This window comes from Mesitornis unicolor, unplaced genomic scaffold, assembly GCF_000695765.1.
Source record: "Mesitornis unicolor isolate BGI_N332 unplaced genomic scaffold, ASM69576v1 scaffold6956, whole genome shotgun sequence".
NCBI classification, from domain to species: domain Eukaryota; kingdom Metazoa; phylum Chordata; class Aves; order Mesitornithiformes; family Mesitornithidae; genus Mesitornis; species Mesitornis unicolor.
In genome coordinates, this window is record NW_010188827.1 from 4,113 (window position 1) to 21,252 (window position 17,140).

At 40.7% G+C, this 17,140-nt stretch overlaps 1 protein-coding gene across 1 annotated transcript in view; it reads left to right on the forward strand.

Annotated features, from left to right (window-relative positions):
* The window catches only part of OSTC (oligosaccharyltransferase complex subunit (non-catalytic)), a gene marked incomplete at its 5' end in the record, with an annotated part of 5,632 nt that extends 1,439 nt beyond the window's left edge, over nucleotides 1-4,193 (forward strand). Inside the window, 4 exons of the mRNA XM_010185851.1 lie at nucleotides 1-91; nucleotides 317-410; nucleotides 2,000-2,197; nucleotides 3,530-4,193. The exon at nucleotides 1-91 is cut by the window's left edge and continues 1 nt beyond it. Of these exons, the coding sequence (XP_010184153.1) occupies nucleotides 1-91; nucleotides 317-410; nucleotides 2,000-2,197; nucleotides 3,530-3,548 (402 nt within the window). The remainder of the gene's footprint in view (nucleotides 92-316; nucleotides 411-1,999; nucleotides 2,198-3,529) is intronic.
* Nucleotides 4,194-17,140: the final 12,947 nt, after the last annotated feature.

Here is a 17,140-nt window from a genome sequence, read left to right on the forward strand (position 1 = left end):
ATCAAGCTGAAGCGGCCGAGCTGGGTGCACATGCCCTCGGCCATGACGGTTTACGCGCTGGTGGTGGTGTCCTACTTCCTCATCACCGGAGGTGAGGCTGGGGCCGGTGGGGTGGGCGATGAGAGCGGGGCACCGCGCTGACGGAGCGGCTCCACTGCTGGCCCCTGCCCCGAGTAGTAGAGCTCTTGCTGCCACTGATCCCTTGTCGGTCGTAAAACACGAACCTCGGCTACCTCCGAGCGCCCCTGCGGTGTCGGGGTGCCTCCCGCTCTTTGCTGCTGCGAGTCAAAGGCGATGCTGGCTTTTCTCCCCACAGGGATTATCTACGATGTGATTGTGGAACCTCCTAGCGTGGGCTCGATGACAGATGAACACGGGCATCAGAGGCCGGTGGCCTTCTTGGCATACAGGTAGGAGCAGGGCTCTGTCCCCACAAGCAAGGTGCTGCAAATGAATGAGCACAAATGAATCATTCCATCTTACAGAACTAGGTTTTTTTTCTTTTCTGAGCTCTCTGGGCAAGGCAGGATGTGTTCTATATGTGTCCTTGGTTTGCAAATGTTTAAAAGAAACAAACAGACATTGGAGATAGGAAAAACTCAGTCCTTCCAAAGCCTTTAAAAATTTAAAGTCTGGTAAGAAACAAATTTGGACCCAGCAGTACTTATCTCTCTTCCAAACCCTTGCTGTTTCAGTTGAGTGTTCCAGTGCATGCAGACACGTTTGGTCACATTTTGTAGCAGCACAGTCTTTGTGAAACTTTCAGTTCTGGCCCTTTAAACTCTAATGTAATTGGGATACTTGTGTCTGAGCGTGGGTAAAAGTTGTGTGTAACAACAGTGTCTCTGAGTTTTCCGCTTGTTTTATTGAAAATAAGCTAGAGTTTGCTTAGTCACAAATTAATCTGAAGAGTGTTAAAGCTACATTTGTAACTTCTTTGGGTTTTGTTTGGTTTTTTGTTTGTGTTTGTGAAGGAAAAAGGCTTTTATTAAATACAGAAAAGTTCCTTATATCTATGAGGTCTGTGATATGCCTCATGTACAGATTTTGGCTTGGACCATACGTCTCAGGTTTGGATTGCTGCAGTGGATCAGGCTGCTGCGGGGAGTTGATAGCACTTTAGTAGAACTCGGTGAAAACAACATAAAAGAAGAATAAATTGTTTTCAGAATTTGAGACATATTGACTGTAATCTTCATTTTTGGATTAGCATCTGTATTTGTTTCATCCATGCCACTTTTATGAATTGCTAGTATTGCTAATTACAAGGACAGGGAAAAGGTTCAGTATCTGTGAGAAGCTGGAGTCTTGTGATCCAGGTACGATATGGTTTCTACATTTTGGCTTCCCTTCTTTGTCTTAGCTTTGTAAGAAGGAAATCTGGCAGTGTGGACTGAGAGAGGGCCCTGGGGCACTTTCAGGCTGGGTCCCCACAATTGATGTGTGCAAGCTTAGTGAACTGGTGGCAGAACATACTGCAGGCAAGAACCACTTCTGTGTGCTGGGACCAGCAGATGTGCTTCACGTGCTGACACAATGCTTTGAGAAATGAAGATTCGGGCACTGCTGCCTGAACATCAGGATGGAAACAAGACTTGGGAAGCTCAGTGGCCCAGGGGCCACAGATCTGTGCCTCAAGTCATCTGTGAAACCAGGTGCTGCTTTGGACTGGGTGTTTTTGAAAACTGATGAACTTGTCTGGTAGCCATTAGTATATGCTAGTATGCATAAACCACTAGTGTACTTGACTGGTCACCTTGCAGACTATCAGTCCCAGAGATAAATTACTTATTAAAGCTTTAATGTAATTGCATAATGTCAGTTTCCAGAACACCTTTTCTGTTAGAAAGTCGGCCGTTAATGTTAGACGTCCTGGGTATTTGTATGGCTGAAGCAGATTGAGTAGGTGGACTTTGAAATGTAAATAGTTTCTTTAAAACTAATTTTTTTTTTCTGACTCACTGTTCTTCTTTTTCCCTGCTTTTTTTTTATTCTTTAGAGTAAATGGGCAATATATTATGGAAGGGCTTGCATCCAGCTTTCTCTTCACAATGGGTGGCCTAGGATTTATAATTCTGGATCGATCCAATGCACCAAATATCCCCAAGCTGAATAGGTTTCTTTTGCTCTTTATTGGATTTGTCAGCGTGCTTTTGAGCTTCTTCATGGCCAGAGTTTTCATGAGGATGAAATTACCGTAAGTGATTTAATACTCTTTCAGCTTCTCTTTTCTTTTGTGGCTCATGTGTGCCTATGTTAAATTTAAGAGTAACAGAAAATACAATGGTGTTTTAGGATTTTTTAGATATGCTAAAGATCTGCAGCTTGGCTATAAGTTGCTTTTTTCAACGCTCTTTTGGAACAAGCTACCTTGAATGAGGTGGGATGCTTTTGAGGCCAGCTACTGTAAGATTGTGCTGAAGAAGGTGGCAGTTCCTGGTATGTCAGAAGATGCAATTAGTGAGTCTGACTCACAAGGAATTTTAAGGTAGACTGGGTATGTACTTGTCAGGTAAAAGTAATTACAAGGTAGGGCTTTGAGGAAAAGGCAAGTGCCAAGGAGCTTGAAGAAAGGCAAATGTGTTTTTTATAGTGACAGTGTACATGAGAGATCATAACTAGAAGAACTGATGGCAGCAGTAACAAGTGTTCAGAAACATCCAAAGCAGTCCTTGTTGCTGGAAAAGTGAAGGTAACATTGAAGCATACAGTACATGTGATATTTTAATACATCTATATTAACAGATCAAAAAGTGGGAAAGATTCAGAACTTTCAGGCTATGCAAAATCTAAATGCAGGATTTTCAGGTTTCCCCTCCCCTCTTAATCTATTTCATAGATGAAACCTGATGTTTGGAGGTACTGGTGGTTAATTTCTGGAGTAGCTCCATGAGGTGTTGACTTAATGACAGTCATCCCTCCTTTCTTAAATAATTTTTTTAACCTCTGCGGTGTAGTTAAAGAAAACTTGTTTATTAACACAGAGGTGATGTGTTCTCTGGCAGCCAGTAGCTGGGTAGGGACCTGCTCTGTATCTTATTGCTTCATCAGTGCTCTATATTTTCTTGTTTCATTGAGTACACATGTGTTAGCAGGTCTCTTCTGTAAACTCTTTAGAGAAACAGGGCTTCAGAGAAATGCAAAAGAAAAAGAGAAGAGTTGTGCTGAGTGCCAGAAAATGTCAGTTTATACTGAATATCTGTGCACCAGTAGTTTGTGTAAAGGGTACAAATAAAGAACCTTTCATAGGGTGTAACCTGGGCTTCAAAAATTCCACACAATTACTGAAGCTTGATTGAGAACAGACTAACTTATTTTCAGTGTTCATTGAAGAAAATCAGCTGAGGAAGGAGTGTGTAGTTAAGCTGGCCAGTTTGTACCTTGGACAGGATTTGTTGTTTTAAACAACCTTGATCAGCAGAGATTGTGGCAGTCTGAAGGTTTTGTTTTAAGCCCATACGTCTCTTGATTTTTGAGGAGTGCTGCCTCTGTTTGCTAACTTTTTTTCTAACTTGATTTTTTTCTGTAGGGGCTACTTGATGGGTTAGTACCTCTTGTGATGTATGAAAGCCTGAGCTGAATTTACTCCTCTTCATGAAGTGTTTAAGATGCAGCAGCAAGAAACAAATTCCAGAGTCACCATCAACAGGAAAGAGACCTGGCCACGAGAAACAACTGGGGAAAGAGGGCTTTCTCTGCAAATAAACTCTCGCCACCAATGGCTGATACATAGTTTTGAGGCAGTGTTTTGTCATTTCTGTTTTAGAGCTTTTGAAAAGAGCAAGAAACCTAGATGGATTTTTCTTTTACATCCCAACTCAGTATGAAATGGAGAACCTATCTTTAGCTCTACCTGAAATGAGTATTAGCCATTGACTTGACAGTTCTTCATTGCAAGTGTGTCTCTTCTTCCCTTTGTGGGACAGTTATATGTGTGAATTGGAGAAGAAGCACCTGAAACATTTCTTTCCAAGTTATAATTAGAAAATTAGTAACTTTGGCTGCTTTACAGTCAAAATTCAATGTGTCTGAAATGATTTCAAAGGCATCTTTTGCCTTGATATTAATGGCTCTATGCGAGCAAATCCAGACATGCACTGGGAAAGACAAACTGTATGAATGTGCATTTCTTTTTAGAAAAAGTGTACAAAAGGAGCCAAATAAAACTTATTTTATACAAAATTATTTGAATTCTGTGCAGTTTCTGAAGCTTTTTCTTTTGTGTGTGGCCTATTCTACATCCAGGCTTGAGATGCCTTACCATGCCACACCATGACCATGTCATTTGAGCTTTATTTTTCACTATTGGATATTTTTTTAGTATACCAAGGACAAGAAACCTATTTTACTTGTACTGCATCCATACAACATACTGTTACCAGTGGACAGGGAAACTTCTGAAGCTGCTGGGGTTTTTTGTGTGAGATGAGGCTTCAACTAGTTTTGTCTTCACTTTAAAAGATTGAATCTTACTCTCATGTTTCATTCATGTAATGTTTTGCATTCTGGGGGAAGGAGGGATCCCTCTAAATCTCCATAAGTGTTTTATGTTGCAAGCTGTATGTGTTTGAAGCACTATCTTCATCTGTATAATAATTATTAGTGAGTAGTATTATTTATTCCTGCAATTGTGAAGTATTACTATTCACATACTTAATCAAATTTCTGACCTAGCTGTTCATCCTCTGCCCTCAGCGTATATCACTTTCACTCTTAAATTCTTGCATACAATGTGACTTCTGCATTTGCTTATCTCATGTGTTTGTCATTAAGATTTAAGGTAGCTTAAGCTGTTTTATGGGGCTCATAACTGCAAAGTTTCCAGTCTTTTTTGAAGCAATTCTCTTTTGGCCACTCTGGATTTGGTAAGACACATGCTTCAAGGGGGAGTATTGATACAGTGTAAGTAAATAACTGCAGCTTTATAATACATCTGAGAGGAAAGTCAAACCAGAAAGTCACTTCACTGAGTATAATCAAGATCCTTCCAGCTTGGTACTTGTCTCACTGCAGTTCAGCTTCAGCCTCCAAGTTTGCAGCTGATTCTAAATGAGCGTGCTCTTAAACAGTGGTTTTATTGGTATAATTGAATGCTTGTGGTCTGTGAAATGTATTTGATTGTAGTTGCATGCTAGGTGATACAATTCGGAACAAATAAAACTGGCTTCTAATTGCAAGGCAGAGGTTAGTTTTGGGAGAGTAAGACTATGATGAGGATTCTGCAACAAACAAGGTTAAATGATCCGTTACGTTTCTTTGGTTACAGGCTATGAGCTAGATCTCGTATGATCCTCTGCCAGAGCACGAGGCACAGAGAGAACCAGGAAAATGAATGCAGAGCAGAAGTCAGACCACCCAGAAATTAGGAGCATGCTAGGGTAGGAAGATGTCAGAATGCACACTGGCGATTGGACCATTTCAGATGTGGATTGGAGGCTTCTGGTCACCCAAGGAAAAATTTCTACTGAGCACTGTCAAACAAACTGCAAGAGATATTGCTATGCGTTACAGGAATCCCATTTTCAGTTAAAGGCAGGCTGGTATTTTCTGTAAATGTCTGCTGTTCTTCATAGGCAACAGCAGGTGGCCTTTACTGAAGGGGTTTAAGATAGTAATGGGAATGTTTCAGTGACTGAAAGCAAACTTCCTGCAACTAGTGACAATGTGCATCTGTGTCTGGTGCTCGTATCTTCTAGGGTGAATTGAACTAGATTGTGGGGTGGGAAGTTAAAAACAAAATTGAAACACTGTGGTAAAGGTAAAGCAGAGCTTATAGGAACATATCTTTCTGTTATTAAAAACAGAAGTTTGACCTACTTCCAAATGCAACAAAAAGAGCTAGGCTGAAGTGTAGAGGTCTTGATTTGCTGGCTCTCTTGCTGGAGAAATACTGAATGTATGGCTTCTCTGTAGGCTTCAGTATAATCTCTGATGAGGCCTAGTCAATATAGTCAGGAAGAGATATATAACCTGTGTCGCTTTTTAAAGTTAGTATATACATGTATGAACCCTTAACAATCCAAGTAATCTTATACTTAATTGAGTTAAGCTGAAAAACACCCCTCGATAAAAAAGACCAGGCATTCTGGTTTCTCTCTCTCTCTCTCGCCCCCCCACCCCCCTCCCCCCCCAATACTTTTTCCAGACTTGTACAAACTGTGGAACAGGAACATAGAATTGTTTAGGTTGGAAAAGACCCTTAAGATCATCGAGTCCAACCACAAGCCTAACCCTGCAATCTCTACCACTAAACCATGTTCCCAAGTGCCACATCTATACATGTTAATACCTCCAGGGATGGTGACTGCAGCACTTCCCTGGGCAGCCTGTTCTAGTGCTTGACAACCCTTTCAATGAAGAAATTTTTGTTACTTGGGAGAGTGAGACTGACACTTACCTGGCTACAACCTCCTTTCAGGTAGCTGTGGAGAGCGACAAGGTCTCTCAGCTTCCTTTTTTCTAAACAAAACAACCCCAGTTCCCTCAACCACTCCTCTGACAGGCATGTGCTTCCCTGGATCATCCTTCCAGCCCTTCCTGGAGTTGGGCATCACATTTGCCAGTCTTCAGTCAACCTCCTGGGACCTCCTTGGTTAGCCAGACTGCTGATAAATGATGGAAAGTGGCTTGGTGAGTACTTTGGCCAGCTCCCTCAGTACTGTTGGGTGGATCCCATCTGACCCCATAGACTCGTGTATGTCCAAGTGGTGTAGTAGTTTGCTAACCATTTCCCCGTGGATTTTAGGTGCTTCATTTTGCTTCAGCTTTCTTCCCTGCCAGCTTGCCTATGGGCAAATGGGGATGATCTACTCCTGTGCCTTTAAGATTTCCTTCGTTGAAGACCGTCCAGCCTTCCTGGACTCCTTTGCTCTTCAGGATTGCCTCTCGAGGACTGTCAGCCAGGCCCCTAAACAGCCCAAAGTCTGCCCTCCAAAAGCCCAAGGTGGCAGTTCTGATGACCCGCCCCCTCTTTACTTCAAGAATTGAGACCTGTTTGGAAGATTTGTGCCACTGAAACTTTTTTTAGAGGGAGGAGGATGTTTTAGCCATTTTGAGAAGATACTGATAAATACTCTCGCTGGTAAAGATAAGTGTGGCTTTTTTTATAAGTCCAAATACCAACTTTTAAAATATGTGTAATTGTTAACTCAAACCTATAGTATTTCTCACAGGTAAGTTTATTTACTGGTATGAAGTAGTCCACACTGATGTCCAAAATAAAACCGATACTTTTCTTAGACTGATGCAGAATAATTTTAAGCACTGCAATCAGAATTTCTTACTAATTTACAGCATTGTAATTCTAAATATATTGTGCTTAATGGAATTTGTTTAAGAGGCTGAAAATGCTGCAGTTAACTACTTTTAAAGCTGGATACTTCTTCACAAAATACTGCTTAATATTGTTGTTATAGTCTACCTGTTTCCAGTTCCAGTTGTGTATTTTATATGCGTAATTATAGTTCTTAATATATGAATTAAGAAGCACTAGATATTAGACCTCTTAAGAGTTACAGTCTTAGAAACTGAGATGATCCTAAATTTCTTTTGCTGTTCCCAATACAGGGAGGCAATGTGGATATGGGGAAGACAGCAGTTCTCATTTTCCTGACAGGCATGGAAATGCTGCATACAACGGAAACTGTTTTCCTATGGCACAGCAATGTCTGTGACAGTGTAACTGGTGTTGCACGTTTGTGAATGTGATGATTGTATTTTTCTTTTGGCCTTAGATTTTCCTCACAAAAAGGGTTGTAGTAATAGCGCTGGCCTATTTTCAGAATTTCTAACTGCCACTTCTCAACTTTGGAGTTACTTTACAGTATTTTTCTTCCAGAAAGATGGTTAAAGAAGGTTGAAACCATTGCAAAAAAGGAATTGGAAGAATTTTAAGAGTCTTAGAAGGCAACATTTTGTAACACTCTGCAGTTGCATTGAGGCCTTTCAGCTATACTGATGATTGGAGAAAGCTGGATTTCAGTAACAGAAAAAAATACAACTAGTACAATAAATTCTTCTTAAAGGGTAGCTACTAGGAATATGAGAATTTCTAGGTGTTTTGGTTTCTTTGGTAAGAACTAATTATGCTGGTGTCCTTTCTGTTTGTCATGGATACCTGTCAGCTAAGAACTGGACTGAGACCATGAGCTCGTTTTAGAGCAACAGCTGTGGCACTATAATGGGAGTCAAGCATGTCTGACTTGCACCACGTTTTAATTGGTAATATAGATGCGAGGCGCTGCATTCTGATATCTAGTGCCTTGGAGCTATAAGGCAACTTGCCGAGCTCCTGTTTAATGATACCAGTATCGTTACTAATGTTATTTGGGTGTAAGATGGGATTTCACTTCATCACGTAACTACCCCATATGGGTTCTATAAATGTCAAAGCTCTCAGTGTGTTCTACCTGCAGGCTGCAAGAAACAGTATTTAGCTGTGAGTAAATCAGATCAATATGGTATCGTCTGCTGCCTTATGCATGCGAAAGACTGGCAGTTGTGATTTCCTTCTTTGTTTTGTATCAGTTTTCACTGGAAAGATCTATGTTGAGGTGGGGACTGGTATCCCTTTGTTGTCGGTGGTAATTGTATGCTTTTAGCTGGAAACATGAAAATAAGCATTTTGAAAGGACTCTGGGTGGGTTATTCTACAGTAAACCATGAAAGTTAAAATTTTTCCATGTTACTTAGTAGACAGGCTGAAACAATTTCAGAACTTTTAGCTATTCCTGACAGCTCCTGGATGATAGGTAATATGTGCACTATATTCAGCCTTCCAGTACCTCATCTGTCTTTAAATGTGGATGGAGAATGTGAGAGATGGTGAATAATAAAAAAATAAGCTTAACTTCAGTCTGAAGAAAAAGTTTTTTGGGGTGGGTTTTAGTTTTAAGCACCTGGAAGAAAATGGCAAAAAGATGAGTAGCCAACTTGGATTTTTCCAGAATAAGTCATATGAAGAAAAAGCCATACGTGAGAGTTATGAACCCTGTGGATAGAAGAAAAGCAGATGTTTAGGCTGTAGCTTGTGATACTGTCTTGCATGTTATGGAAACTTGGCGTAGCGGAAACTGCTATGAGCTGGATGCTGAGGGACTTTGAAAACCATTTTCAGAGAGTGTTTACTTAGTTAAATCAACTTAGTTGATGTCCTTTTATCAAAATGGAAAGATATTTTATTTTTGAGGTTTATCCTGTGGCTAGTTTTGTTCAACTCGGTGACCTGGATTGAGTAGGGAGTACTTATTAAATTAGCAGAAATCGTAAAACTCAAGAGACTCCTGGGAGGGCAGAATTAGGATGCATAGTGATCTTAACAAATCGAGTGCCCTGAAACATGTAGGCTGATTTATTCTTTCTAGGAACAAGTGCAAAATACCAATGATACTCAAGCAAAATGCAGGATTGCTCAGAGTAAGTCCTTGAGTTCCGCTGGACCTCGAGCTGAAGAGGAGTGTTTGCCTTTCGTGCAGCAATACAACATCACACTGAGATATTTGCAGAAGTTTTAACTGCAAAGTATATGAGGCATAAAATAAGTGTGGAAAGGAAAGGAGTGATTTTGTTTCTGCACCAGTAGTAGATGGAGCTTAAATAGCAGCAAGGAAGAGTTGGGATAATAGTATAAAAATATTTTTGAGGGTAAAACAGTTGGACTAGATGGTCTATGGCAGGGATGGAATTTCTGCTGTCCACAGCTTTAGGAACAGGCTAGGCAAATGCATGTTAAAATCTGCAGATACATCTGGCCTTGTTTTGAGTTGAATTATTGTCTTCTTGAGATGTCTTCCAGCAGCTGCCCATCTTTATTATTCCATGGATGAGAAGAAAACTTTTGACCTTCCAAACACCAATGCTCTCTGTCTTTAAAAACAGTTATGGAAAGGTCTTTGTAGATAACTAAATCTGTTCTTTAAAAATATCCCTGCAGTGCAGTTGTAGAACAGAATCCTGCTGGCATCAGTTCAGTCTCAAAAAACCAAGTAGTTGTATGACCTAGACATGGCAGCAGAAAGTGGCTCCATTCACTGCCTACTGCCAGAACAGAAAGTGTTGGGGTAAGGAAAATAGAAATATATGGGTGAATGTTTAAGTCTTTTTCTGTTCCTAATTTTCATGTTAGTCTTTCTCCTAAAGTGTGTTGCAATCAGGTGGCTTTCAGTATCACTGCTGTATTAGGACAGGACAACAAGTGCATGGAGGGAATCTGTGATATTGCTAGGAAGTATTTTGCTGATGAAGCTTTCTCTCTGTTTCTGCCTCCTCTGAGCTGAAGCAGCAGTCAGACACGAATACGCTTTTCAATTACACCGGCTTCTTCAGATCCCTCCTTTCAGGAACTGCTTCACAGATCTGTGGAACTGAATGCCTTTCGTGTTATACCCAGGCATGTCTGCCTCTCTCTGCTACAGTTGGTTGTAACACCAGCTCTGAACTACTGTGTTTCATCTTTTGCTGGCCTGAGCATTTTTCAGGCGTTTTATACCATTGTCTTTCAGCAGCTGCCATCCCTTGTTTCTCTGCTGTCATTCCAGACCTCCAAGTTTCAGGACACCGTTGCTGGTTTTGATTGCTCTCTTTCTAACTGCTGTGGTATTTCTCCCTTCAAAGGATATTATTTATCGGTCTCCTCAGCTCTTCACTTCCTTATTCCTCCTCCTCTGATATTTTCATCACACCAAAATCCATCACTTAGACCCACCCACTTGGTGATCCATCAGCCTTGCTCCTCTTGGCTTTTCTACCTCTGTTCCTTCTAGTCTGACTACAGGTCCTTTAATTTTCCCTGCTGACCACTGTCTGAGCTACTTCACCCTGCACTGACTCCACACTTCATTAGCTCCTGCCGTCAGTGGCAAAGCTCAGCCTCCTGGCTTCTCTCATCCTTTCAGTCTCTCTCATCCTCTGGTTGTTCCTTTGACTGTTCCAGTTTTCTCTTAGCTGTCTCATATCTTTGTCCTTATTGTTCTACACTCCACACCATCTGCTGTGCTGCTGCCTGCATGACTCATCCTGAAAACAATAAAAATCCTACTGCATCCCCAAGCATTACACTAGGGAGCCAGCAAAGGCACTCCTGTGTCCAAAATCTACATCAACAGCAGTCAAGCCAAGGTCCTCATGGAATTCAGGTACATAATTTTTGTTTAAATCAATAGAAGTTAACTGCCAAATACATCTCAGAATCCTGCCAAAGCTTCATCACAACTTTAAGAAAAGGAGGCGATTGTTTCCTGGGGCAGGATTTCAAAACACCTCTGCAGGGATAACCTGAAAGTTCTTAAGTTTCTTACTGAGTAACTAATTTTTTTTCTGCACATACAATTACTGAGTGTTTTATGAGCATAGACAACATATGGTCTGTACACAATGGAACAAACTAAGAAAAATCTGTCACAAATACCAAGATTCATATACACAGTAGAAAAGGCAATAAATATGAAAGCTCATAAAACCAGGGAAATGGAATGTTCCGTTAGATCTTTTTTAAAGGTACACAAGGCACACAATGCTTAAAACCACTGCTACTTAACAAAACAATTAACAAGCTAGACTTAAATCATCATTTGGTTTCATAGCCTAAGCAGGAATAATTTTAGATGTATGAGGAAGTTTTTTCCTTCTAATATTTTAAAAGGCAGTAGAAATACATAGTGACCTTAAATATTTTATTGTCTTGTCTAACACCTGGATAAACCCAGGCTATACTTCACTGAAATCAATGGAAACAGACTGGTGCAAAGAGAGAAATCAGATTTATAATATTTCAGATATGTGTAAGGTTGTGTTTAACCACAGCTTGTTTACTAGACTGTGACTGAACAAACCTCTTTTTACCTACATTGAGTGGTCAGTGCAAAGTATTGCCTTTGTGCAGCTACATTTGGAAAATAAATGTCTCTTACTTAAACATTGTAAATAGTAACTGAAGCTGACTAAAGAAATTCTTTCTACCATTAGTGGTTTCAGCATTCTTATTCCAGCATCCTTATTTGCTACTACTCAATCTTTTTCAGCCTTGACACCTTTTAATTCTACGTATCTGCAGTTTCAATCATCTGCTAAGCCCTGGGCTCACCACTGGATGGCAGTCTCTGCAATGCTATTCACTCTGGAAAGGAGTTTTAAAGTAGCGAAGTCACATATTGCTTTGTACATGAATATGAGATATTACAGTAGTGAATATATTTGGATCTATTTTTCTTGTTGCTAAAGTATAAATATGTGAAAGACTTTTCTGTAGATTTCTTCCACTTAAATTCTTTTTCCAATTGAAACTTCAGGGCTTGAAAGCGTAGGACAGGATAAAAACTTGCACTTCTGTGGCACCATCCAGCCAAAAATTTCAAAGCACTTTATACAGACTAGGTCAATTAAGAAGTCTGTGTGTGTGTTTGTATGTGTATGTGTGTATGTGTATATGTATGTATGTATGTGTATGTATATATATATAGTATATATGCTGACTTTATAGGTAGCTCATAAAAGGGGAAAAAATTTTGAGTACTACATAGTTTTATGAATTACTCTAAATTACAGTTTTTACGTAAAGAGGTAATAAAATAAAGCCTCAGTCTTCGGATTGAACATCCACTGTATATCTGATGAAGGAATTAAATGGCTACAAGGAACTGACTATTCAAATGGTTAAAATACAGTAAGTGTAAGGATAAGAACTAATTAATATTGAAATTATGACTGGTGTTCATAAATGAGAATTAAAACTCAGAACATAGATTACAGAGGTAGAGAAAGCCATGTGGACTTACACACAGAAATTCTGTGTGTATGGTAATAAATTATGATGATTTTACTACCACGAGGTTTTAGAAAAGTTCCCTCCAAAACCTGGAGCTCTCCCTGCTGGCATCTCTCTTGAAGCATAATGTCAAAAAGTGTTGATACAGCCCCTGTAAAATACTGCAATCTATAATATGCATTTACCTAGTTAGTAGGGATTGCACTCTAGTGTATTTTAAGTTTCGCTCGGATAGAAATTCAAATGACAGCTTATTACAAATAAGTCCTGTAGATGTCTCTTCAGCAGTGAAATGGAGATAAATGAAAATAGGACGAAGAATGTGTGCAGCAGTGCCCTAGAAAAGGCCCCTTTCAACACCCTTTACAGATGCCTGCATCTGAGCGTTTCAAAGCATTAATGTCTGTCACACAGATGACTGTTTTTGTGCCCCTTTTACATGTGGGATGGTGAGACAGTAAAGTGACTTGCTTAAAGTTATGTAGCAGCTTAATAGCAGAGCTAGGACTAAAATTTAGATCTAATTGTCGGTTCTGCATCCTACCAACAGTGTAAGACACTGTCAATTCAGCAGCAAGTATTCACTAGAATTTTTACAATAATTTTTTTTATTCTAGATATTTTCAAGATAAAGATGACTTTTAAAATGCTTTTGTCAAAGGGCACTTTCAATAGGAAAAAAAAAATTGCAGCAGCATTTTATTGAAACTTTAAGCACAGTACTTCCCCGTCCTGCTTGCTAGTTTGTTGGCAAGCTCTGTCTCTTCCATTTCCTGAGACACAGACTGTTTCACTGCAAGATCATTCCTGGTGTCTCCTTCACCCTCCTTTGCATCTCATATATTATTGAAACGATTACTCCCCGCTCTCTCCAATTAGTCCATTGTGCTAAACTTTCTCCCTTGATGAATTTTCAAAGGAGCCCTGTCATATTTCCACTTCCGTTAGTTAGCCCTTTTGCTTGTGCCCCATAAACTTCAGCTGAAATATCACCTTTTTCTTTTCCAAGCACACCCTCCTTTAAAACTCCCTCCAATCCCAGCTCCAGCACTGGAACCAGCTTGACCAGTGCCTCTCTGGTCTCCTCCTGCTGCCCATCTGTTTGTAGTCATCTCCTGCGTCTCAACCAAGTGTAATTAGTAAGCTCCCTGGGGCAAGGGCAGCCTCTGTCTCTGCCACACCTCATCCATGTGAAAGACTCCTCTGCACTTCGGTTACACCATAGTAGATTTTGCTTTAATTAAATTTTATCATGAGAAACCCTACCACCAAACTCCTGACCAACTGTGCTGTTTATCTCTGTCAGTTTGAGGTTTCAGATTACTTTATTTCTTCCGCAGTTTTCCACATCCAGCTTTCCTTTCCCCCACCCTCCTCCCCAGCTCTCTGCTCACAGGGAAGTGCCAGTGCCCTCATTAGCGTGGCCCAGTTCTTTGCATTTCTGAGGCCTTTATTCACACCCCCGCCCGCGAGTTTCTCCCTGTTTATTCTGAGCTTTTCTCTGCCTGGGAGCGTGCCCTGACACACCCTCTGCTGCTGCCCAATCCTTTCCCATGCTGACGCAATCTATTTTTTTGGTCTGCTGCCTGTCCCGAGATAACCTCGCTCATGGTCCTGCACGGTCACATCCTGTCACTTATGAGGAGAGGGAGTTTTCTCCTCGGCTGGATAGTCTTGGTTGGAAAGACTACTATAATAACACACAGACCCTGTGTAATCTGGGAGACAAAGCACATTACTTTTTATTGTATTTTCTGCTGACAACGCCAGCAGAGGCAAGTTCTGCATAGAGCAAGGCAAATGGCCACATGGCAATGAAGTTACAGCAGCTCCAGTGCAGGCAGATGCGTACACTCATCCTTTCTGAAAGAATGCATGAATTTAATGATTTAGTACTTAACTGCAGGAGAGGTAGGATTGTTGATGGTTCTTTCACTTCCTAAGCTGAGAAAAATATCACCAGAGGAAAAAATGTCCACAGGGTTAGAAAGACCAGTCATTCAGTAAGGGTTAATTTGGAGTACAGTCAGGTTAGAGCAGCAAAGTTTTATTCCTCACTTAGATACCCACTTCTTTATGGTGTGAACATGCATGATTCTAGGGTTTTTGTTTGACACTGACAGCCATGGCCCAGTTTTGACTGGCATCCATAAATGTAGCACATTTGCCAAGGTTTGGAGATGTCGTTTAAGGTTTTCCTGTTGTATGAGGAGTGTTTACAGACTTCCCCGATGCATGCAGTGGAGCCGTATTTGTGCTCTGAATTTCAGGTGGTGATCTATGAGTTGCTGTGTTGCCCTAATAAATTCAGAAAAAATATATCTGCCTGAAAATTCTCCTGTATTCTCTTGTGTTTGTTTATAAAACAAAATTGCATGTAGATAAAGTATTATTGGACAAAAATAGGTTGCTGTGACTCGTGCCTGCTTAGCCATAATGTCACATGGTTGTAAAACATTAAAGGCTTTTCATAGCTGAGACTCCTTTGCCCTGTACATGTGTATCTGTCTCATAGTGGTGACTTGGAAGAGACTCATTATAGGCAGCTTTGTGCCATGTCTGCACTGAAGGAAACATCCTTTTGTCCTAAGGAGCACACTGTGGGTTCACATATGAGCTTTAAGGCAGCTCCATGCTAATTGCCCTCCAAATAACCTCTGACACCAGTGGCCTTTGTGACTCCCATTTCAGATTTGTATTTTCTTGTTGATTAGAGAGTTTACTTTCTGAAGTTACTATTATTAAAAATATATGGTCATTGCTTGTTCTGTGGTAATGCTTAGAGGAGCAACCTCACATTGGGTTTCATTGCATTGGCTGTTCAAACCTATGGATGGCATCGCTGAGCTCACAGTAGGTTGGGCAGGGAGAGAAGAGCAGTTTGGTGAAGAAAGACCTCTTCCTCCACAGGTACTGCCCCCGCCACCCTGAAATAGGTGGACTTGCATACACAGTGGAATTGAAACTTTTTGGTTGCTGCCAGAAGGCTGCTTCTGACACTTCAGGGATTTGCCTGCACCATACATTTTACTTTTCTTATCACCTTGAGAAATCTCTGTAAAGTTTAATTCTTACCTGTTCTTGCAGTTTGTGAGGATCCTTCTTTTGCTGATTTTCTCCTGGAGCCTCATTGCTCCATGTGTTACAAAAATACATTGCCTTCTAGGGACCTGTGGAAAAATTCTGTGGTGGGAATTGCCTTTGGGTGGTCTGTTGGTATGTTTGGCTGTGAAAGTTGGATGTTTTGCACTCTGTGAACACAGACTTCTTTTAAAGCCAGACAGTCTGAGAAACATAATTGCACTCTGCTTATTTGATGACTATAAGGATACACAGTTTTGACTTTTCTTATTAATGCAGTACTGTTTTTGCTGATGTAACGAAAGACATGGGAAGTGTACTATCTTGATCCAAGATCTTTCATATGATTACAGTTCACCCTTAGTAAAACCAGGGAGTGACCACCAGGATAGCACAGGATGTGGTTTATTTTGAATAGCTTCTGTATATAACATTTGTCTATGTGACTGTTGATATTGTAGGTGCAAAGGGTTAATCTAGTCCTAAAAGTATTACCGATCTGCAGGAAGGCAGTTGATACTTAACCTAACTGCTGAAATATTTAGTGAGCCAGTTCAGGCACTAAAACATTTTTCTTCCAAGTCCAAAAGAGGGCATGCAGAATTGGACAGAAGCAGAACTTCATGAGCAGAAAAGTCTGCTGACTGGAAGTCAGAAGACAGGAGAATGATAAAACCCCAGGGGAAGGGCAGGAGGAGACAAAGATATTTACCCTGTGCTCTTTAAAAAGAAAGATCTTTTCAGCAAGGAGAATTAATAACTAGAGGTGGTGCTTGAAGAGAAGTGCACCCTGTACCACTGTGGAAGATGCAAAATGCTCTCAGGAGGGGTTAGGCAACTGGGATGGAGTCTTGTGTGCATGTTCCAGATGCATGGAGCAGCAATCATGTGTGTATCTCACATGGTGCAGAGCTACCATGGCTGCTGACATGAATTAGGTCATCCACAATCTGCAGGACAGGGCCATGCAGAGACGCTAGCTGGCGTGCTGGAAGCAGCACAGCTGCATTAGCTTGGTGCCATAGAGATATAAAAACTTGTTTGATTAGCTTAGGTGCTTCACTCTAGAAGACCTAAAAATAAGTCACTTGGTGATACCTAGATCTTCATTGTGCTGTGTAGATATAGCCTGTATTTTTCATTCCATTTCTGAGTAAAGTGGTTGAGGTAGAGAATTTCCTTTTGACAAATTGGGTGTAAGGAAGTGAGAAGGTGGAGTTCTGGCAAGAGCATGTATGGACTGTGGGGGAGTCTTGGAAAGTTGTGCCTTAAGGTCTTGAGGACCCTGGAACGGGGAAA